Source organism: Suncus etruscus, chromosome 12, assembly GCF_024139225.1.
Source record: "Suncus etruscus isolate mSunEtr1 chromosome 12, mSunEtr1.pri.cur, whole genome shotgun sequence".
Classification (NCBI taxonomy): domain Eukaryota; kingdom Metazoa; phylum Chordata; class Mammalia; order Eulipotyphla; family Soricidae; genus Suncus; species Suncus etruscus.
In genome coordinates, this window is record NC_064859.1 from 76,338,846 (window position 1) to 76,362,760 (window position 23,915).

At 44.2% G+C, this 23,915-nt stretch overlaps 1 protein-coding gene across 1 annotated transcript; it reads right to left on the reverse strand.

Annotated features, from left to right (window-relative positions):
* Positions 1 to 779: 779 nt before the first annotated feature.
* Positions 780 to 23,343, reverse strand: E2F6 (E2F transcription factor 6). The gene is made up of 7 exons (XM_049784659.1): positions 22,879 to 23,343; positions 12,559 to 12,613; positions 7,824 to 8,040; positions 4,948 to 5,103; positions 3,962 to 4,076; positions 1,545 to 1,695; positions 780 to 859 (listed from the first exon to the last, which is right to left on the reverse strand). Exons 1-7 carry the CDS (start codon positions 23,341 to 23,343, stop codon positions 810 to 812), a joined length of 1,209 nt encoding a protein of 402 aa, XP_049640616.1. The 3' UTR covers positions 780 to 809.
* Between the last annotated feature and the right edge of the window lie 572 nt (positions 23,344 to 23,915).

The following is a 23,915-nucleotide window of genomic DNA, read 5'->3' on the forward strand; positions in this document are numbered from 1 at the left end:
AATCCAACTCTTTCAATGAATGAAATTACCTGGTGGCATTTCTATGATTGCCCCTGCTCCCCCAAACCTAGAGGTATGCCACCGGTCTGCTTGGACACAGTGACTCTGCAGAAATCTTGAAATCTAATCTGAGCACTGGGAGTCATCCTGATTTAGTTAATAAACTTTAAAATGTGTAGCATCTCTAAGATACTTCTACATGTAGACGTCTGGGGGAAAAAAATTCTCCTCTAACCCTCCTTCAGAGGATTCTAATAAGTTATAGATACCACAGAAATTAGAGAATTTGTTACTCTCCATATATACATTATTTTTGGCTATACAAGCTTCATTTAGATGTCTCTTAAGGAATCCAGACACTGTACAGATATATATACACAAAGACATCATCACATAGAGCTGCACGTGTTCAACCACCTAACGCACAGTAACTGAATACAGGCACGTGCCTGTGTAAGGCAATTTCTTTTGGGATAAAGACACATGATCTTCGAAGGAAAGGGTGACTCCAAGAAGAATCTTCTATTTTCTCGACACTCTACGATGCGGTCATTTCAGCAGGCGAACGAACGGTTCAGTTCACTGACAGAAAGCAGTGAATGGGAAGAGTTCAATGTCAAATGTGGTGACCAGAATAATCCAGTCAACTAAGCAGCCAACCACTCACAGAGGCTACTGGCCTCAATGCTGCTACTGAGACAGCGGAAACGTCGGGAACGAGTTACTGCCCCTAGAATAAAATCTGACCCAAAATTCACCCCTTTAGGGCATCCAAAAAAAAAATCCAGTCCAGGAATTCTGAAACATTATCAGGTGCTCACATCAAGCAACTCTTCGCTTTGCTGCAGAGGATGTTCTTCTGGAAAAATAACAAGAGAGAAATTCTCCTAAGTGGAGGCTTGAGAGGCAGCTGAGTAACAATAAACTCCAAGTCCCTAAAAGAAGAATTAGAGATCCCCGTGCAAGAAGCAAATTCCTATTTTCAATGGTCTAAGGCTAAAGTTTTAAGCTTCACAACCACACTATGGGAACATCTCCAAGAAACATAGCACAGAGACAAAGCTCACCGTCCCTCTGCTGAGTTAAGAATCATCAGGAACAAGGGACCAGTTGAAACCCAAGTTCCCACTGACAGCAACCAACTTGGAACTGAACTGTAAACGTTCTAAATTATAGTGGGAAGTAATTAAAAAAAAAAACAACACAAAAACACCTCTTGTTCTTGTTGCTAGAATAGTAATAAAAATAGTAAAAATAATAAAGAATAAAATTAAGGTTGGAATATGCCTTTATAAAAGCACGTGTATTTTGGGCCAGAGCTATAGCACTGGGCGTTTGCCTTGCATGCGGCCAATCCAGGACAGACGGTGGTTCAATTCCCGGCATCCCATATGGTTCCAGTGCCTGCCAGAAGAAATTTCTGAGCACAAAATCAGGAGTAACCCCTGAGTGCCGCTGGTGTAACCCAACCCCCCCCCCAATAAATAATGTATTTTAAGCCATTAGAAATTTACATGTCCTAACACAAATTTTGGCATGCTTACCTTTATCGGGCTGTTTTGGTTGTTTGCTTTTTTTAGATGAAGAGGCCCTTTCACCTTCAGACGTTTTATTATTTGAGTGATCTTGTTCCACTTCACATAAATAAACATCAATGGGTCCGTTGGTGCTCCTTATATGTACCGTAATAGAATCCTGTAAAAGACACATAAAGCACTGAGATGAAAGATTTCATTAATTAGGTTTTTTCTCTACTAGAACTACAGAAATGTTGGAATATTTCTGAACACCGAAATTAGTCATTTTTTCCCCTCATGTATTTCAGAGAATCAGGTTCTAAGCTTTAGTCACATCACACTATACAAAATGAATGTACACTGTTAAAATAGCTATTTCATCAGCAAAGGCGTGAGAAGCATTAATCTGAACGAACACTTGGGAGTACACAAGTCCATCTCTGCCTATTCAAGGAGTTCATCTCAGAAATACTATACAAGAATCAAAGCTCAGTGTTCGATGACAAAGAAATCCAAAATACTCTGAGGTACCAATGATAAGGGCATATTCCATTTGCAGATAATGTTACGGAAAGGACTAGTCTGTAATTTAGAGAAAATAAATAAAAAGATAATGAGAGCAACACAAAATAATACTTCCTATACTTAAAAAACAGGATAAGAATTTCACAAGTGTATAAAGGATAACGGAATATTAACATTCTTTGGTTTTGATTTACTCAGTAGTAATAAAATTTTTTTTCTATACAGTTATCAGGGAATTCTACCAAGAATTCAGTTCTAGTTATAAGAAATTCCTTTGCTGGGGCCAGAGAGATAGTACAGCTGCTATAAGGCACTTATCTTATTCATGGCTTACTCGGGTTAAATCCTAGGCACCCCATATGGTCCCTGAGCCAGGATTAAACCCCAAACATCACTTAAGTGTGGCTCAAAACAAAATTTCTCTGTTGTGGGGCCGGAGAGATAGCATGGAGGTAAGGTGTTTGCCTTTCATGCAGAAGGTCATCGGTTCGAATCCCTGCGTCCCATATGGTCCCCTGTGCCTGCCAGGAGCAATTTCTGAGCATGGAGCCAGGAGTAACCCCTGAGCACTGCCGGGTGTGACCCAAAAACCACAAAAAAAAAAAAAAAATTTCTCTGTTGTTTTGATTGGGAACAGGCTCGTTATAACATAAAGTCTATCATCTGCTTTGAGCAGTTTCATGCCCTGGGTAGGTATGCTTTGAACAGTACACCTCTCCAACAGTTCAGTCATTGCAATGTAAGCAAAAAAAATCATGTGTGCAGAGGAAGCAGACTCCTTCAAATCCTCTAACCTAGGGGCTGGCAAACATCTTCTGGAAAGGAAGAGAGTATGCATCCTTCTGGCTTTGACAGCCACATCATCTCTGACACTATAGAATGCTGTGCTTAAAGAGCAAAGGCAGCCAGACAACTGACCTGTGACTGTGTCCGCAGAGTCAGCCGGAACTCATCAAGCCAGACAGGACCCAGAGACTAATCCCCCTGCATCAGATGTCCCAGGCTCAGCAGAGACAAGGCAGTACTTACTTCAAGCACTTCAGCCTAGGCACTGATTTTTTTTGTTTGTTTTTTTTGGGTCACACCCAGCAGTGCTCAGGAGCTACTCCTGGCTCTATGTTCAGAAATTGCCCCCAGCAGACTTGGGGGACCATATGGGATGCCAGGATTCGAACCACCGTCCTTCAGCATGCAAGGCAAATGCCCTACCGCTATGCTATCTCTCTGGCCCCTAGGCACTGATTTTTAAGGGGAAGGGGATGAAGGGTAAAAGGACCTGCTCCTCCCCTCAAAGAATTATTTTCATTTTATAATACAATTTTGCTTTCTACTTTTTTGGGGGGTGAGGGGTTTAGGTCACACCCAGCTGCACTCAGGAGGTACTCCTGGCTCTGCACTCAGAAATCACTCCTGGCTGGCTCGGGGGACCATATGGGATGCCGTGGATTGAACCACCGACCATCTTGGGTTGGTTGCGTGCAAGACAAATACCCTACCGCTGTGCTGTGCTATCTCTCTGGCACCTGCTTTTTATTTTAAACGCAGAATTTAGCATCAGAACTTACAGACATTTCAAGTTTTAGAGTCTTAAACGAGCCCAGCTCTTACTTTTTAGATCTTAAAGACAGGCCAGTTTTGGTGACTCCCATTAAGAGACACAATTATACAATGGTAAAGAAATGGTACTGACACCGAACCATCTGAGTATAAGTTCCAGTGCTGCCATTTACAGCAACGACAAATATGCTAGTTCATCTTTCTCTGCTATAGGCTCCCCTCAACTACAAAAGGATAAAGCTGACACCTTTATTTGCTATGTCAAGCGGGGCATGTACATAATATGTAAATTCCTGCTGCTGTAAGGCAGAGCTCATATTGGCCCACCTCCCTTTAAAGCTTTAAAATACAGGGGTACCTACTTCTCTCGGTGCTGGAACATCCAATCTGGTCTCTGCTGGCGCTTTAACTGCAATAACAATCTGTTCGTGGAAAGCTTGAATACTATGGATATCTTGATATGTCACATATGCTAGTGTAAAACTCAGTCAAGGAATTTTAATTAGAGCTCGATTCATGAGAGAGAGAGAAGTATCAGTGCTCAGGGCTTACACCTGGTGGGGCCTGAGGGATCATAAGCAATGCACCAGGGACTGAACCTGCGTTTAAGGAAAATGCTTTTCATACAATGATGGCTAACCTTTTTGAGCCCAAGTGCCCAAACTGCCGCACAAAACCAAAGAATTTCCTCAAAAGTGCCAACACGTCAATGAAGCCTTAATAACAAGATTTCAGTATCTAAAAACTATGCGGCAGACGCCACATATCTTAATTGCGGACCTTCCCGAGAGCCAGCTGCAAGGTCTTCTCATGCCACTGCTGGCATGTGTGCCATAGGTTTGCCATCCTGGTATAGTATATATCTCTCTGGTCCCTAAGATTAATCTTTTTTAATCAACATTCTGATTGGTTGCAGTCATGGTAGCATTTATAAATTTTTATTTTTTTGGTTTCTGGGTCACACCTGGCATCACTCAGGATACTCCTGGCTCTACACTCAGAAATCGCTCCTGGCAGGCTCAGGGATCATATGGGATGCCGGGATTCAAACCACCATACTTCTGTGTCTAAGGCAAATGCCCTACCACTGTGCTATCTTTCCAGCCCCCTGGATGCAGTCATGGTAGCATTTATAACAAAGAAGGTTTGGTTACACTCAGCAGTGCTCAGGGAACAGTATGGTTCTGGGAATCAAATCAAAGTTGGCTGCACTAAAGACAAATGTCTTAACCTCTGTCTCTCTGGTCCTAATTCTTAAATTACTTAAATACAGTAATTAAACTCCTAGGCTAACTTTACTATTTACAGTAACTTGTTTTGGAAGAAGGGAAAAGTTTAAAAAAGATATCTTTCATTTTCTTTGTCATCTGTTAACTCAAACAATTGCTGAGAACAGTCTTTGATCAAGTTATCCAGAGCATCCTCCATCGCTGACAAGTTGGAAAGCTCTTCCTGTAGCTTCTTTTGTTGCGGGACTGCTCCAAAATTGCTCAAATCTGATCCTCTAAAAAAGAAAAGTGTTTTAAAAGTAATATCAGTAACAAGATTACAGATTACTGGTTATTAGAACTTTTCCAAATGTTTACAAGCAAAAACTAGTCCTTCCTTCATAATCATTATTCCTCCTGGACATGAAAAGTTTCTGCACCCCATTTACAATTTCAAAAACACATGATCATTCCAGGGAAGTTAGCAGCAGAGAAAATTTAATGAAGTTAACTGAGCAACTGAGTGAGATGCTCAACGCCTCGCTCAAGTCCCAGCCCTCTGATTTACAGCATGACAATCAACGTTATTTTCACTGATGTAACTACACGACAGTTTCCCTGTAAAACTGAGTATTTCCTCTACTATATATATTGTACCTGAATGTTATTCTTGGTTTGTTTGTTTGTTTTGGCCATACCTGGTGATCAAGGTTTACTCCTGGCTCAGCACTCAGGAATTATTCCTGGCACTGCTCAGGGGATCAAAGCCAGGTTGACCAAATACAAGGCAAGCTCCCTACCCACTGTAATATCATTCTGGCCCAAATAAATTCATTTCTCTTAAGATATTTATTTTCTATAATTATTCTTTTCTGTCCCAATATAATGACTTGGACAAAAACTGACCCAATAGCCATTTTTATCTTCAGTCTTTAGGGAAAAGAGAGAAAAGGGTATGACCCCTTAATTCAATGATTCAGAATGCAATCTTGTTCCTAAAGTTATGTTTGTCATTTATTAAACACATTCAATCTTGCTGAAGCCATGGCAGCTGCACACCGACCCACCCTCTCACCACTACCACGTCAATGGCCCAGCTTTATCGCCACTAACCTCTGCAGACTCCTAGCCACCAAAATTCCTGGTATGCGTTTTTGTGGCGACATCTCCAGGGTAGCCACCTCACCCCAGCACCTCTGTATTTCTAGAAGTCCTGGCAGCCGTGCCCATGAGCCACTGCTGCCGTCATATTAGCTTATCAGCCTATCTCCACCTATCAAAGTCCTGGACTGTGCAGTCACATAATTTTAATCCTCATAATTTTAACACTGACTTCCCAAGAGGAAAGCCCCAAATTAGATGTGAAGTTTTCATAGAAGCCACCTAAGATCATCGAACAAAACCAACAACAGAATGTTTAACTAGCACATACGGCTTAGTCAACCTTCAGACATGACACGACACTGCTTCGAGAGATAGTAATTTTTACACTTTTTTTTTTTGGTTTTGGGGCCACATCAAGCGATGCTCAGGGTTCACTCTTGGCTCTGCACTCGAAAATTGGCTGGGAGGCCATATGGGATGCCGGGAATTGAACTGGGTCCTCTCAGGTTGGTGCATACAAGGCAAAGGCCCTATTGCCATATTATCTCTCTGCCCCCCACTTTTTCTATAACTGCATTACTGTTTAGTTGTCCCTAGCAATATTAAGTAAATTATTTGTACTTGCCAAGGAGCAGGCTTTGGGTGGGTGGGAAAAGGGGACAGTAGTGGAGGGAATGTTACACTGGTGTTGAAACACCGAAAGCCAGAAATAACTATCTTGAACAACTCTAAACCAGGACATTTATAATTTAAAAATGAATAATAAAAGTTTTATAAAAGAAAACCTCCTCTATGAATTCCTCACATCTAAAAACTAAATTTCTCATCTTTATGGGTAGCAGTTTTCATTTCCTGGAACCATTTCTTACTGCTTCCCCAAACTGGCCTATTATAGCAGTTGTCTAAGTCCATACCCACTGCTTCCTTATATCTGTACCTCCAAATCTAATAAGATCCTCCCTTTCACACGACACTTCCCAAACCACAAATTAAGTCTTTATCAGTTGCCTATTGCTCTTCCCTTCATCCAAGGTTGTGTGAGGTAAAGCAGGACTTCAGTTCATCTGTATCATAATCACCTGGGTACCCACCCGCTAAGCCTGAAGTATCCTGTCCACCCTCAGAATAATTTCTGATTTGGAAGGCCTCAGGGTACTTCTTTTTTTTTTTTTGAAGTAAAAGCAGACTTTATTTGGAAGTACTGAGGAAGGAAAGGAGAGGATAAAAAAAGAGTAATGAGGAACATGCTCAAGAGAGAGCATGGGTTTCTCCAAAGGCAGAGAGAGCCCCAGCATGAAAGAAGGAAAGTCACATCTCAGGAGGGAAGATGCAGGCGATGTGCTCAGGTACCATGTACCTAGGCAACACCTGTGTACCCTTAAGGGTGCTTATTATACCATCTTTCTTTGTAAGGACTACCATCTTAAACTTTCCTGATTTCCCCAAATCATAATAATCAATTGAAATGAAGGAAAGGTTCAAAGGATTCCTCCTATACAATTGTATAGTCTTTTCTTGAAGAGAACAACCTTAAAAATAATCACTACTTCAAGCCAGAAAGATAATACAGAAGGAGTTTGCTTTGCATGTGGGCCCACTCCAGTTCTGTCCTTAGCACTGCATATGGTCCCCCACACACTGTCAGTGTTCATTCCTGAGTACTACTGTTTTTTGTCCAACACCCCCCAAATGTCATTATTCAATTTAATACAATATCCTAGGTCTATGGTTCTAATTTCATCTTGAGAGATAATAAATACTGATTTATTTTGGGACAATGCAAGAAAATTGCATAGAAATGATTTCTAGTAAGATATCACATTTTACTTTATTCTATATAATCAAAACATCAGCTTAAATATGGAATTATCACTGTCTAAAAAAATTCCATGGAGAGTTGAAATCAACTTACATCCATCGAATATGATTCTTGGATTTCTTCTCAACCAGCTCTATTCCATCTAAGACGTTGGTGATGTCATAGACTCTCCGCTTTCGTACTCCCAGCTTTGTTGCAACCTTGTTTAAGTCAAGAATGCCCCCAGGGGCAGATCTGACAAGATCCATAAATTTTCGAGTTAAATAAACCAGTGATACATCAAAACGAGGTCTCTTCACTTTTAGAGCTTCTGAGAAATAAAACAAACATATTTGTAAAACTTAAAACATTTCTTTCCTAAATCATGAAAGTATAAGTTATTTGACTAGTAAGCATGAAAAAACTTCAGCTGATTTTTACGAGCTACATTTTTCAAACTATATAAAAGCATGCTGTCCTATCTCAGGTAAACAGGTTATTGATTTAAATACACAACACACACAGAATATTTGAAATATGTAACCAGTTTCCACTAAACATGTGAATCTTCCAAAGTCTCAATAGCACTTTTGCAAATATGAAGTGATGAGTGTCCCTTTGTATTCACAACATTTTGAAGGATAAAATTATAAGTAGTTTAATTTCTTATTTGGTCTAAGTTAAGAAATGCTTCAGAAAACAATACACTTGTTTTTCTTTCTCTTTTTTTGGGGGGTGTGGGGTTTATTTTTAGTTATACCATGGTCACTCCTGGTATTCTGGAGAACATGTGGTATACGAAAAAGGTGGTGCTAGAGGTAAGGTGTCTGCCTTGCAAGCGCTAGCCAAGGAAGGAACACGGTTGGATCCCCCAGCATCCCATAATGTCCCCCCAAGCCAGGGGCAATTTCTGAGCATTTAGCCAGGAGCAACCTCTGAGCATCAAATGGATGTGGCCCCCAAAAAAAACTAAAAAAAAAAAAAAAAAAAAAGAAAAAGAAAAAAAAGAAAAAGAAGAAAAAGAAATTGAACCCAGGGCTTTATACAGGAAGATAAGTGCCTTCACAATGCCACAACCTTTTTTTAAATGCTTTAAAAATGTTTCTATATAGAGGAAACCCTGTGTGATGTTTTAGAGTTTTTGGTTTGTCATGTTCTTTGTCACATGTACACACATTCATATACATGCATCAATTTTGTTTGCTTGTTAGTTTTTGGGTCAAACCCGGTGGCACTCGGGTTATTCCTGGCAGGCACGGGGGACCATATGGGATACAGGAACTTGAACCACTTTCCCTCCTGATTTGGCTGGATGCAAGGGAAATGCCCTACTGTTGTGCTATTCCCTCCGGTCCTTTTATGTGTTTTTTTTTTGTTTTTGGGTCACACCCAGCGGTGCTCAGGGGTTACTCCTGGCTGTCTGCTCAGAAATAGCTCCTGGCAGGCACGGGGGACCATATGGGACACTGGGATTCAAACCAACCACCTTTGGTCTTGGATCGGCTGCTTGCAAGGCAAATGCTGCTGTGCTATCTCTCCGGGCCCTGTATGTGTATTTTTTAAAAACAAAGCATTTTGTATGCAACATGCTGTTTTTACTCTGTACTGTAAGCATCTTGATTTGTTAAAATATATAAGTGACTGCCTGAGTTACTTATTAAAGTTATCCCCCATATTGGACAGATAATCTCCAACTTCATTAATTTAACAATACTTCAATGCACAGCATTCTTTTTATCTTTCTAATGTCATCAATAAAATCATTCTATGGTTTGGCGTGTCAAGAAAGTAATTTTACAAATAACATAGCTGTCTTTCTCTACTCCCACTGCACAACATGCTTCAGAACTCCCACAGCTAACATGACTAACATGACATAACAGAAGAAAAATTCATCCTACTTCCACTAAGAAAGGCCCTTAACCGAGAAGCCTTTACAATGCCATGCTCAGTGCAAAGACCACTGGTGGCCATTCCAAGAAAAAAAGCTTATCACTTGTAACCTAAATGTCCTCTCTAGAGAGACTATACCTACATTAATGTCGAACAGGGTTTGAGAGGAGCTAACATTTATCTTAGGGAATGAGGGTAGAAGAAAGAGGACTTGTAAACTTTCTTGATAAATACATCCACATCATATTATTCATGTCATAAAAACAAGCATTAATAATGAACTCCTGCATGGTGGACATTTTCTGAAGGAAGATAACCATGATTAAAGGGGTCGGAGTGATAGAACAGTGGGTAAGGCACTTGTTTATATGTGGCCAATTTGGGTTTTATCCTGACATTCCATATGGATTCCCCACCTCACCCTGAGCACATCAGGAGTGATTCCTGAGTACAAAACCAAGAATTAGCACTGAGCGCCACCAGGTATGCCACCCCCCCCCAAACAAAAACCACCACCACTACCATCACAATAAAACATGCTTAAAAAGGAATTGCAATTAAAGGTACACAGTATACCTAGGAACTCTATTACAGTTCCTATACCCTATGATAGAAACCCCAAGTTGCTGGAAAAGATGAAAGTTCTATGAGTCTAACCGGTATGGGAAAGGTTCCTAATGAGAGTGGATATAGGAGCTAACTGGACAATGTTCTCTCCCTTCACTGCAGGAGGGCCAGAAACCAGCTCTCACACAGAGCAGTGGCTAACAGCCTGATGTGCTGCAAGAATACACAGCTGTGGGCCGGAGAGATAGCATGGAGGTAAGGCGTTTGCCTTTCATGCAGAAGGCCATCGGTTAGAATCCAGGCGTCCCATATGGTCCCCCGAGCCGGCCAGGAGCGATTTCTGAGCATGGAGCCATGAGTAACCCTAGCACTGCTGGGTGTGACCTAAAAACCAAAAAAAAAGAAAAGAATACACCGCTGCTGGGGCCGGAGCAATGGTGCAGCGGTAGGGAATTGCCTTGCACACAGCTGACCCAGAATGAACCTCGGTTCGATTCCTGGCGTCCCATATGGTCCCTCAAGCCAGGAGCTATTTCTGAGAGCATAGCCAGGAGTAACCCCTGAGTGTCACCGGGTGTGGCCCAAAAACAAAACAACACACAGCTGCTATCATAGCCAATTCTCAGGTACCAGTTTCTAATGCTGCAAAGTGGAGCAAGTACCATGTCAAGAGCCTCAGCTTTCTGTCCATCCATTCTTTTACTGTCTTGCTTCTTTTAAGAAGGAATGGCTTATAAATGTAGTACAAGTAAGTAAAACAAGAAGACAATTTTCTCTAGTAGTAGAGCATTACTTAAGATTCACTTTGATGGGGCCGAAGAGATAGCATGGAGGTAAGGCGTTTGCCTTGCATGCAGAAGGACGGTGGTTTGAATCCCGGCATCCCATATGGTTCCCCGAGCCTGCCAAGAGTGATTTTTGAGTGTAGAGCCAGGAGTAACCCCTGAGCACTGCCGGGTGTGAACCCCCCCCCAATTGAAAAAAGAAAAAAAGAAAAGATTCACTTTGAGCTATTTTAAAAAATATTTTGGATTTTTGCTTGTTTGCTCCCCCAACCTCTTGGTGGTGGGAGTGGAATGAATAGTCCACATCTGGTGGTGCTCAGGGTTCATGGTTCACTCCTGGCAAAGTTGGGGAACATATAACATATGCAGTGCTGGGGATTGAACCCAAGTAGGCTGTTTGCAAGGCAGCCCTGCACCCACCATACATTCTTTCCTATCACTATCTTTTTAAATTCTTTTATTAAAAAATGATGTCGTCAGCAGAAGGGAGGAGACTGGAGTGTGGAAAAGCCTGGAAATAAACAGTTTACTCAGAAAGCTATCCCTATACTTTAGTTGAGGAGAGTGAGCGCCTCAACCAGACATAGAATCTAATATGGTGGTTAAGACTCCGGGCTCAAGTCAGAAAGGTGTGGGGCTTACCTCTAAACTATTTAACCTCACGAGCCTCAGACACTCTACAGTAAGAGTAGTAATCCACGACTATATTAAAGGTTCTGATCATCCACACAAAGAGCTTAGCACAGAGCCAGGTTTTAAACGTGCGTAATAAATGGTAAAACATGGTAAATTGGTGGTATGGCGCAAACAGAAGACTCCAAAGGGAAACTGACTAAACGTGAATGTAAAGATGGCGAAACTGTGGCAGAGGAAAAAAACTTAGAGTTGGTATTGAGGGTTCAGGCCAGAGATGGATGACTCAGCCAGCTAGGGCACATGCTGTGCACTGCAGGAGGCCCAGCTTTTTTCCTCATACTACCTGGACCACTGAATACAGAGCCAGGAGCAGCCCTTAAACAGTGATGGGCATGGGCCCTAACACACACACACACACACACACACACACACACACACACACACACACACACACACACACTCATCAAAAGAAGTGTGCATAAAAATCTATGGGCTATTTGTCGAGATTTGGATGCAGCTATAGGGAAATTAGGGATGGGATAGGAGGATAAGAATCCTTGAGTGACTAGAATTCCATGTCCCGTAATGGACACTGAGCTCAGCTCCATGTCAGGGGCCAAAGGAAGAACAAAGCTCAGAGGAAACCAGAGAGCAGCGGACTGTCCTCATAACTGCTGTCAGAGTATCTGCAAAGCTGCTGACAGCAACACAGGACTGCTTTCACACAACTTTGAGAACACAGCCTTCCATTTTAAAAATACTTCCAAAGCAACTAAAAATTAACTGGTACTTGTGCACATTATTCAGCCTACAACCTGAGAAGCTTCCGCTTCAATTCCAAACTACATTTCAATGTACCATTTATATATACTTTAAGTTTCTCATCACCTAGTGCATATTTTTAGCAAATCATTTAAAACACAAAACTCAAACTACAAGATCTAAAACCTATTCACAAATCAACTTACTTCTCATGGACACATATTGTACATTATCTTCTAAATTAATTCTTATTTTTGATGGCTGAAAAAAAAGAAGAAGATAGAAATTTAGTAATTTAAAAGTAGTAATGCAAATGAATAGCACTTTATTGATAAGTGTCTCCTCACACTTGTGTTAATAATTTGGGTACAGGGGAAAGTAGGCACATTTTGAAGATACTAAAGGTTGGGTTCTAGGCCACAGGAATAAAGTATTATAATAAAGCAAGTCTTAAAACTCTTCGGTTTTTAAATATAAAGGTTATATTTAAACTATAGTGTGAGGGCCAGAACGATAGATAGTACAGGGGTAGGGCAGGTACTTGACACAGAGCCCACCAGGGTTCAATCCCCAGCACAGCATATGGTACCCCAAGCTTGCCAGGAATGATTCCTGTGCACAGGGCCACAGGTAATCCCTGAGCAAATGTGGCCTCCCCCACAAAAAACAAATTAAACTAAATTAAATTAAAAATACAATGGTGCAGTGGGCTGGGAATATGGTTCAGTGTGAAGTGCATGCCCTGCATAAGTGGAAACCTGGATTCAATTCCTGGCATCACAAAAAAGAAAGAAAAATAGCTCAAAAATCGTATGCTGTAATATAGTCTTTGTGCTATAGCATTATGTCAAAAATTTTAAAAATGCATATATCTTAATTTTAAAAAACATTTTGCTGCTAAGTACAATAAAGGCATGCCTGCATAGCCAGTCTAGCTAAAACCACATATGATCATACTAAGATGGAAATTTCTAAAATGTATGGGCTCTCAGAAGTGAGAGCGGAAAAGAAGCAGGAAAGGAGAATGGAGGATGCTGAAGAATGAGTATGGGAATTCATCACTAAACAGACATTAGTTTATTGACTACAGCAGGCACAGCGAATTAAGAGTGACACAAAAATGACTAGGATGCTGCCACTGACCTTGGGAGCTCAGGAGTGGTGTAAAAGGCAGCAGACTCCACTCGCAATGGCTAGATTATAGCTCTCTAGATGCTATGAATGGTTAGATCAGGGGTCTCAAACTCCGGGAAACGGCCCTCCGTACAACATTTTGTAGCCCTGCCCTAGAGGAATCTTTTTTTGTTTTGTTTTGTTTCAGTTGTTTGGGTCACACCCCCCAATGTTCAAAGCTTACTACTGACTTTGCACTCAAGGATCACCCCGACTTTGCCTCCTGCAGTCCCCAGGTAAATTGAGTTTGAGACCCCTGGGTTAGATAAACTGGCAGTTAACAAGTGCAACACTTACAAATTGTTTTTACAAATAAGAAGAGACCTTAAATAAACCCATGCAAATGGAAGCCCATAATTAGTCTCATGCTTGGGATGAGGTGTAAAGCCTGGTGCTTCCACAAGGCTGTTCTCAGGGTCAGCTCCTACTTAAAGAGAACAAAAGTGGATCCTAAATTGGCTGTAATGAAACAGACATGTGAATTCTAACAGGGCAACTAAACAAGTTAGCTGGACTGTGGTTGCCCAAAAGAGGAAAAGGGACAGGGGAGATGATAGCTGAGCCCTGACAAGTCAGAAGTTGCCTGAATCTGTTGGTGCTTGGAGAGGGGAAGGTGGGCAAAGATGAGATTTCAGGGACAAGCAATGAAAGAAAGCATGAAAAGGCAGAACTACACAGTACTTATATGATCAATGTGGAACTAGCTAGATTTGGCACACAGAAGGGCACCCTAGCACCAAGTTCAGCACAGAAGTCAGTTGTGGCTTAATGTCACACCAAAGTTCTGAACAACGCGACAACACTGTCAAGCTCTCAAACAAAACAGCAGAAGCAACGTGGTAAGAAAGGCTGGGAGGGGGGGAAGCTGAAGGCACGTGCCAGCTTAGCAGCCATTCTGTTCTCCAGTGCTCCAAATCCTCATCATCTCCGACAAGATGATTGCATCGATTAGTGAGTTCACTTGATCTGGACTAATTCCACTCATACAGAATTCTACTGCAAAATTAATTTAGCTGTTAAGATCTAATGGGAAAATAAAGATCTGCCTGTGCAGTCTTGGGAATGTCTGCCTGCCTTGAGCTGGGCTGTGCATGCTGCATGCACGATTTAATACTGCTGGCAGGGTGACTTGCAAACTTGTATTAACAGTGAAACTCTGAAGGGCAGATGAGCCCAACCAACTGTCATTGCTATTTTTACATATGACCCTTCTGCTATCGTCTCTGGTTGAGACAGTCTATTATAGTAAAAATTTCTGGCCGGAAAAAAGATCCATCCTCATCCCACTGGTCTACACACACACATATATCCTGAACTACTGTACATAGTTTGGTTTGCAATTGAAGTTTTCTAAGTATTCAGTCCTTGGCAGCCCCAAGAGTGCACTGAGGGCGTGAACAGAGGTGAGCAATAGTTTCTTCCCAGAGATAGGCTCCTTCCTGCTCCTGACTTAAGAGTCACAGGGCAGAGTACAGGGGTCTAGGCACTTACTCAGCAGAGATCTGATCCTTGGCACTGCATATGGTTCCCACAGTCTCGCCAGCAGTGATCCCTGAGCACAAAGGGAGTGAGGTATAAAGCCTGACTACCACTGGAGTAGTTAAAAAAAAACCAGGATGTCAAAACAACAACAATAAACTAAGACATAATAGGCACAGATGAATCCAACTGGTAAAACAGCGAGGATGGCCAAATCATGATCATTTACCCCCGGAGGAGAGAGGGGGAAGATTCCCTCTACAAGGCAGCAAGGCAGCAACTGGAGGCTCACAAACAGCAGTAAGACCAGTCAGGCATGTGTACTCCTCCCATTACCGCATTTCCGAAGACAAATGAGTGACCCACTTAAAAGAAAAAAAGAGTAATTGGGTGGCTGGGGAACAGCTCCAGGAGTTAGCACGTACCTGCTCTGCCTATGGGAGCCCCAGCATCACACAGTCAGTCCTCTAAGCACTGCCAGGAGCAACTCCCAAGCAAAGTGCCCTGAGAAGCCCCAGAGCACACACATACACGGGTATATGAAATGTCACCCCCATGCTGAACCTTGAGTCAGGGAAGCCCCTCAGAGTGAGCACCCAACCCCCGAGGACGTACAGGTAAAAATAAATAAATAAATAAATAAAACCCATCACAACAACAATGAAAATAACACTTAGGGCCCTCCTGGAAAGCAACCTCTAAGTAATTATAGACAAAGGCTACCAGCACCCTGTGGATGTACCACAGTGAAGAGCACTGCTCCTAAGCCTCCCATAGACCCTGCAGAGGACTCAGAGATGCCTATAGGGCTCCCCAAAAGGAGACTGGTTAACTAAAAACTGTCACACAAGTTCCATGATGTTCTTCAATGTACCTTGCCAGAAGGTGAACTATAGACCCCGGAGGAATCCTTAAGGTCTCTCAGGGCCATCTTTTCACACTACCATGATATAATGACCAAAATGCCTGTTCAAGACAGTAGAAATCTGGTCTCTGAGGGCCCTTGCTAGAGAGGGCTCAAAAGAAATGGAGAACTTGGATAAAGAGGTTCCTTGTTATGCTAAGATGGTGCTTAGCAACACAGCCAGCTGCAATTAAGCAGCAAGCAGGCCTTGTGAATTGAGGGAGCTGTCCACACACAGTGTTGGTGGTAGCATGTTTCCTTCCTGCAGTTCAGAGTCAAAATGTGAGAGAGGATGTGGAGGAAAGGATTGTGAATCGAAAAGCAGCTGGGACTTAATGGCTTTGAAAGTGCCTGGCCTCTCCAAGGCTTAAAAGTTAAGCAACAACTCTGTGAAAGATCCAATTCCCAAAGGCACTGCCAGAACATTCTAAAGAAGAAAGTGAGGGTGACTGGACAAGAAAGATCTCAGAAAGTTCAAAGATGCGCCTAAGTCTGCTGGGCCTTTCTCTGTCATCCCAAGGCCCTTTGAAAGAGATTAGGAGCACAAGTCAGAGGATCTGGGTTATGGGGGTAGAGTCATTTTACAGGGATTTCAGAACACTATTCCTAAGCCACCAAGAGAAGCTCAAGGCAGAGAAAGCTTATCCTGAGGAAGTCTGTAGTTCTAGAGCAGTTATCTTCAACCACAGGTGGGCAGGCACAGAAAGGCTGCAAAGTACAATCTGCCTTCGGACTATGCTGGACATGTGTCTACCTGCAGGGGTTGGAAGGGTGAAGAATGCTGCTCCAAAAGACCCTGGCAGTTGGGAGTTTAGTGTCCCCAGAGGCCACTCAGCCAGTTCTGCAGAGTATTACCACAAACACACAGTGCCATCTGAACTAATGGGTAGAGATGGTTCAAATTAGAATTTTTTGACAAGAAGCAGGCTGCAAACAAGAACAAAAACAGCATCTCTCTCGAAAAGGAAAGTTAAGACTCAAGAGCACAGGACTATGAGCCCAGAGAATGCTAAGTGCAGAATCATTATCAAGAAACCCACATGGAATGGGGGACAAGGTAAGTAGGGTGCTTGCCTTGCATGTGGCCGACCCAAATTCAATCCCAGCACCACCCGAGTATCAGTAGGTGTGGCCCCTCCAAAAAAAGAAATTCTCACCACTCCAATATGGCAGCTGTTTCCTGTGAACCCCATTTTCTCCTCCTTTAGTTATCTGACATCCATGTAGCTCCATGTTGTATACATATGGGTGGGTGGGCTCATAGAGCTTATTTTTTTTTACTATCACAGGTCTAAAGATCTGTAGTACTTAAATTATTTATCTTAGTATTTGGACCACACCCAACAATGCTCAGGCGTTAGTCCTGGGTCTACACTTAGAAATCACTCCTGGCAGGCTCAAACCCAGGTTGGCCACAAGCCTACCTGCTATGCCATCACTCCAGTCTCTATGGTACTTAAATTTTTGTTTGCTTGTTTCCTATTATAAAAAATAATAGGGGCTTGGCGGAGTAAAATTGCAAGCAATGCCTGATAAGTTAGCGATTTATCTTTTTGCACCAAATGCTTTTGGAGGGGAGTAATATCCCTCTAAGAGCTTTTTGTTGTCGTTGTTGCTGCTGTTTTAAATATACAATTCTCCTAAGTGACTTCTTTATCCTCAAGTTTTTCAAGGCACATTCTAAATTCTACCTTGAAGCAAAAATATTTTCCATCTTTAACCAAAATTACAATTTTCAAGTTATTTAGCCATCAAACACTCGATAAAATACACGACTAATCTTCATACAGCCATGGTAACTTTTTCTAGTCTTTTGCCCACTAATTATTGAAACAAAGTTTGAATCACCATTTTACAGGGCAAACAATTAAGCTGTCTACACAACAAATACCTTTTGACCAAATTTTGTGTGAGAGGAAACTCAAGTGCAGGGAATGTAATAAAGAACAGGCAGGATGTTCTGCCTGGGATCAAAGAGCACCACTGCCAAGTGAGTACCGTATTTGCTGGCGTATAAGACGACCCCCTAATTTTGCAGTTAAAACATAGGTTTAGGCCTATATTCGCTATATCAGACAGAACGTTCGTGTGCTGCAGCTGTATGTACCACAGTGAGCCAATCACAACAAGCAAAGGTTCAAAGGTTATACTGTCATAGACTTCCTCTCTGACTCTGGCCAATCTGAGCAGGCTTTTGACAGTGTAGATTCGGGTCCAGAACATTGTCTAATTTGCATGCATAAAAAGCCTGCTTGGATTGGCTGAGTTTGAGAGGCGGTCCGAGCAGCCTTTCAGTGAATGGTGCAGGATGGAGTTGGAAAATTCGTTTTGTGGCAATATTCAGACAATTTTCATTTAGCAGCATATTGAAACATTTTTCGGGATATGCTCGGTGTATAAGATGACCCCCGATTTTCGGTTGACTTTTTTTTGTTTGTTTCAAAAGTCTTCTTATATGCCAGAAAATATGGGAAGTGCAGTTGCCTAAGAGGTGGGGCAGGGTCTGCCTAACCCTATCCTGAGAGGTCGGGGGAGGGTAGAGACAATTCAGAACACAGGCTCTGCATGTGGGAACCCCAGGATTGAGTTTGTTCCGTATTTCCTGGATCACTGCTGGGTGTTATACCTCCACCCCCCAAAGTTTTTCAGGTCACTCCACTGGCCCCAAATAAAACAAGTCCTTACTCTGTCCTGATAACACTAAGGAGCCGCAGTGGCTTGTTTACATCAAGTGGCATAGTGAGAAATAGACATTAAAGAAGACTGTAAAGCGGAGTCACTATGTGGGAAATGTACAGAAAAGTCATAGACAAGATCAGAAGTGGGAAAGCTGGTTAAGATGATATGATAAATGACAAATGAGGATCAGAAAGATAGATGATGGTTAGAAGTGACAAGCATTGGTGATGAAGCATTAAATTGGAGGGGGGGCTAGAGGAGGAGGTCAGTTTAGGAAAAAAAGAATGATAGTGAGGATATGAACTTGGGCAATATGATGGGTGTGGTATCATTAAGGTAGAAACAGCAGGGCTGAAGGGACAGTAAAGCCAGGAGGGCATTTGACTTGCATGTGGTGGGCCCTTGTTCTATCCCTGGCATCCCCATCTGGTCCCCTGAGCTGGCCAAGAGTAATTTTTGAGAGTCAAGAGGAGTGATGTCTGAGCGCATAGCCAGGAGTAACCCCTGTGCATCACCAGGTGTGGCCCAAAAACCAAAAAAAAAAAAAAAAAAAAAAAAAAAAGAGCAATCCCACATGAAAATACGGAGAGGAGCTTGGATTAACAGTTGCATGTAGGGCCCGGAGAGATAGCACAGCGGTGTTTGCCTTGCAAGCAGCCGATCCAGGACCTAAGGTGGTTGGTTCGAATCCCGGTGTCCCATATGGTCCCCCGTGCCTGCCAGGAGCTATTTCTGAGCAGCCAGGAGTAACCCCTGAGCAATGCCAGGTGTGGCCCAAAAACAAAACAAAACAAAACAAAAAAAAAAGTTGCATGTAAAGGAAGAAAGAAACTGTTAAAAGAGAGGCACAGAAAGAGGCCAGAGAAGCCAGGTGGTGTCGAAGAATTTCTCTCTCAAAAAGGCAAGTTTCTGAGTCAGTGGTCAAACCCCAGAAGAAGAGAGGAGACAAAGATCCACTGGAACTGACGAGAATCATTATTCCCTCTCCGAAAAGTGCAATTAACACAGAAAAGTGGCAACAGTATTTTTTTTTTAAAGTCTAGCTAGCAGTGATGGAGAAAAGGTAAGATATACACAGACCGGAGTACACACGAACTATGAATTGTTTTTCAGAAAACAGGAATGAACTGCGCATGCAAATTAACTAGTCAGGATTAAGCATGTAATTTTTCGTTGATTAATTAATAATTAACAATCATTAATCAGTCACGCACTTCGAGGTTAAGCTCCAGGTTTGGTGTTGGTGTTTGTTTTGCTTGTTTAGTTTTAGGGGGTATTGGACACAACCTGCGGTACTCAGGTTACCCCTACCTCTATGTTCTAGAGTTACTCCGGGAAGAATTCAGAGGATGCTGGGGATCAAACCTGAGTCAGCATAGTGCAAGGCAAACGCCCTACCCGTCTTAAGCTCCCAAGATCTTAATTTACTGAATTCGCGGGCAAGGCACTGATTATCTCCAAGTTTATCCTGTCAACTGTAAAACAATAATCTCTTAGGACTCTGCGAGGGTCTGACGGAGAGGAGACAGTGCTCATGTCCTATTTGTGAGGACCAAGTCCTCACCGGGACGTTAGCAAACACAAGCGCGAGTGATTTCTGAGAGTAGAACCAGGAGTAACATCTGAGCGGCGCCGGTAAATACAAGTTGGGGGCGAAGAGCACAATGGTCCAGCAAGCAAGGTGTTTGACTGGCACCTCAAAGACCTCCTGTGCCCCAGTAGGACCGATTCCCTAAGCACAGGGGAGAGAAGCCCGAATCACCAGAGACTGAGAAAGACAGAACACAGCATTACAATCCAGAGCCGGGGATGGAGGAGGCAAAGAAGCTTTAGCACTTTTGCAGGAAGACAGGACTATATAGGGAGCAGGTGGGTTGCAGCGTAGGAAAAAATGCAATCGCTGGGTGGAGGATGGGTAAGGAGGACGATTCCAAGGAGGAGGCAGGAAAGGCGGCGGAATTGGAGAAATGGTGCTGGGAAGGAAAGAAGGAAGGAAGGAAGTAAAGAGCGGGCGGGCAGCTAGTTGCATGAACCCGTGCAAGATGACCACAGCACGGGCTTCTCCTAATGCAACGTGGGGTTGGCTTGCTAGGCTCTGCAGCGGCCTCGACTTACAACCGGGAAGGGCCAAGGGCAAGTTTCCCCGGGCCAGGGATGAGCAGAAGAGACCAGATGGTGAGGGGGGCGGGTCAAGTTTAAGTGCATAGACCCGGGGCCACGAGATAGATATAGCACAGCGATAGGGTGTTTGCTTTGCATGCAACCGATTTAGCAAGGTTCGAATCCCGGCATCCCATGGGGTCCTCCGAGCCTTCCAGGAGCGATTTCTGAGCGCAGAGGCAGAAGTAACCCCTAAGCATCGCTGGATGTGACCCAAAAACCAACCAACCAAACAAATTAAAAAAAAAAAAAAACAAAACCCAAACCCAACACTTATTCATTATAGTTTTCGTTTAGAGACAATCACATTGCTACAAGCCTACTCGATTCCTCAATGTTATGAAAAAAAACTTGGATAAAAGAGAGTCCAACTTTCTCTCAAAACTAAATCACTTGGATTGGTGGGTCTTTTTATTTAAAAAAAAAAAAAAAACATCAATAAAGGGATAGCACAGCGGAAGGGTGTTCGTTTGCCTTGCACATAGCCGATCCAGCAAGGACGGTGGTTCAAATCCCGGCCTCCCATATGGTTCCCATGCTTGCCAGGAGCGATTTCTGAGCACAGAACTGAGTTAATCCCTTAGCGCCGCTGGGGGGAGGGGTGACCCAAAAACCAAAATAATAATAATAATAATAGTAATAATAATCTGGTTATTTAATGGACAGGAGGAATAGATAAAACAGTGGTGAGAGTGTAGGTTGGCTAACCCAAACGCCTCTGTGCCCTACTACCACAACTGTTTTTGAGCACAGAGCCAGGAGTAAGGAAGCCCTGAGCACTGTCAGGTGTGGCCAAAAAAATCAGTAAGTAAATAAATAAAAAAATCAATTAATTAATTAAAAAGTGCATAGGGGCTGGAGAGATAGCATGCAGAAGGACGGTGTAGTTCGAATCCTGGCGACCTCCCATAGGGTGCCCTGAGCCAGGAGCTATTTCTAAGCACAGAACCAGAGTCATCCCTGAGCACTGCAGGGAGTGACCCCCAAACCCCCCCCCAAAAAAGTGTATAGATCTACACTGGGGTGCCCGGTTCCCCCAATGAGTTAGGGACCCCGTGTAAGAGAAAATGGGAGTCAGAGTGTGTGTGTATGTGTGTGTGTGTATGTGTCTGTGTGTGTGTCTGTGTCTGTGTGTGCTGGGGAAGATGCCAGTCAGATGAGAGTTAGGGTGTGTGTTTGTGTGTGTGTTGTGGGGGTGGAGAGGGATGCATGTGTGTGTCGATGGGAGTTAGGCTGTGTGTGTTTGTGTTGGGGAAGATGGGAGTCAGATGGGAGTCAATGTGTGTGTTAGAGATGGGAGTCAGGGTGGGTGTTTGTGTGTGTGTTGTTAGGGTGGAACGGGATGCGTGTGTGTGTGTGTGTGTGTGTTGTTAGGGTGGAACGGGATGCGTGTGTGTGTGTGTGTGTGTTGTGGGGGTGTAGGGGAACTCACCAGCAGGTCAGTGTGTGTATGCAGATGGGAGTCAGGGTGTGTGTGTGTAGTCAAGGTGTGTGTGCATGTTGGAGAAGATGGGAGTCAGGGTGTGTGTTTGCGTGTGTTGTGAGGGTGGAGAGGGATGTGTGTGTGTGTGTTGTGGGGTATAGGGGAACTCACCAGCAGGCCAGTGTGTGTGTGTGTAGATGGGAGTCAGGGTGTGTGTGTGTGTGTTGGGGAAGATGGGAGTCAGATGGGAATCAGGGTGTGTGTGTTGGAGAAGATGGGAGTCAGATGGGAGTCAGGGTGTGTGTCTGTGCTGTGGGGGTGGAGAGGGATGCGTGTGCGTGTGTGTGTGTGTGTGTTGTGGGGTAGAGTGAAACTCACCAGCAGACCAGTGTGTGTGTGTAGATGGGAATTAGGGTGTGTGTGTTGGAGAAGATGGGAGTCGGATGGCAATCAGGGTGTGTGTCTGTGCTGTGGGGGTGGAGAGGGATGCGTGTGTGTGTGTGTGTGTGTGTGTGTGTGTGTGTGTGTGTTGTGGGGTAGAGGGGAACTCACCAGCAGGCCAGTGTGTGTGTGTTGGAGAAGATGGGAGTCGGATGGGAGTCAGGGTGTGTGTCTGTGCTGTGGGGGTGGAGGGATGCATGTGTGTGTGTTGGGGAAGCTGGGAGTCAGGGGGTGCGCGTGTGTCGCGGGGGCGGCGGGGGCCCTCACCAGCAGGCCCTCGACGTTGATGGGGTCCCTGCAGCGGCGGCGCACCGTCTCCTGCGCGGGGTCCACGAGCAGGCTGGGCAGTCTGCGCGCCGGCGGCTGCTGCTTCTGCTGCAGCTTGGGCTGCAGCTTGGGCTGCTGCTTGTGCTGCTGCTTGTGCTGCTGCGGCTTCTGCTGACTCATGCTGCGGCCTCGCGCCCCGCCGGCTCTCCCGCCTTCGCCCGCTCCGCTCGGCTCCGCCCCCGGGCGACCCGCTCGCCGGCGCAGCGCAGCGGGGCCCGCGGCCGGTTCCGAGAAACCCGCGCCCGGCCCCGGCCCCCGCGCACCAACTTCTCCTCCTCCTCTTCCCCCGACCGGCCCCGCGTTCGGGGCAAGCGGGGAGGCGAGCGGGACCGAGAGCGCGGGTGTCAGGACGCCAGGCCCGCCATGTTCGCGCAGGCGCGGTGCGCGGCGGCTTCTAGTGCGCATGCCCGGTTCGCTCGCGCGCTTTTCGCGCGTTCCCACACGCTGCCGCTCAGCCCGCGCCGGCGCCGGGGATGGGGTGGAGGGAAAACCCGGAAGATGATTTATACGGAGCGGGAGGCGTGAGAAAAGGAAAAGGTGGAGCCAGGATTCGGCAAAGTGAGGGAACGGGAAAGGGAGCTGCTGGAGCGGTGGCGCAAGCGGGAAGGTAGGGCATCTGTCTGCCTGGCCCGCGCTAGCCTAGGAAGGACCGCGGTTCGATTCCCCCCTCCCCGGCGTCCCGTATGGTTCCCCCAAGCCAGGAGCAATTTCTTAGTGCATAACCAAGAGTAACCCCCCGAGCGTCACCAGGTGTGGCCCCAAAAGCAAAAATAATCAAATAAATAAAAATTAAAAACAAGCAAACAAAAAAACCCTGAGAACTTTGAGCTCCAGAGATGTCATTGGTTTCTAGAGCTCCCTTTCTATATTCAGCCTGGTGCTGATGCTTTGTAAAATATCAGTTTCTTTCTTACCTTCTTTTTTCTTTCTTACACCAACATTTGCCATGGCTGGTATCCTGGCAGATTTCGGGATAC

What these genes read in the sequence shown, in the direction of transcription:
- E2F6 (XM_049784659.1), bottom strand. Translation starts at nt 23,343, where the DNA reads ATGCGCACTAGAAGCCGCCGCGCACCGCGCCTGCGCGAACATGGCGGG. An exon ending in GATGACAAAGAAAATGAAAG is followed by an intron (nt 4,077 to 4,947) that starts ATATCTTTTTTA and finishes ACTGAGTTTTAC; the next exon opens with ACTAGCATATGTGACATATC. An exon ending in ACCAAAACAGCCCGATAAAG is followed by an intron (nt 860 to 1,544) that starts GTAAGCATGCCA and finishes TTATTTTTCCAG; the next exon opens with AAGAACATCCTCTGCAGCAA.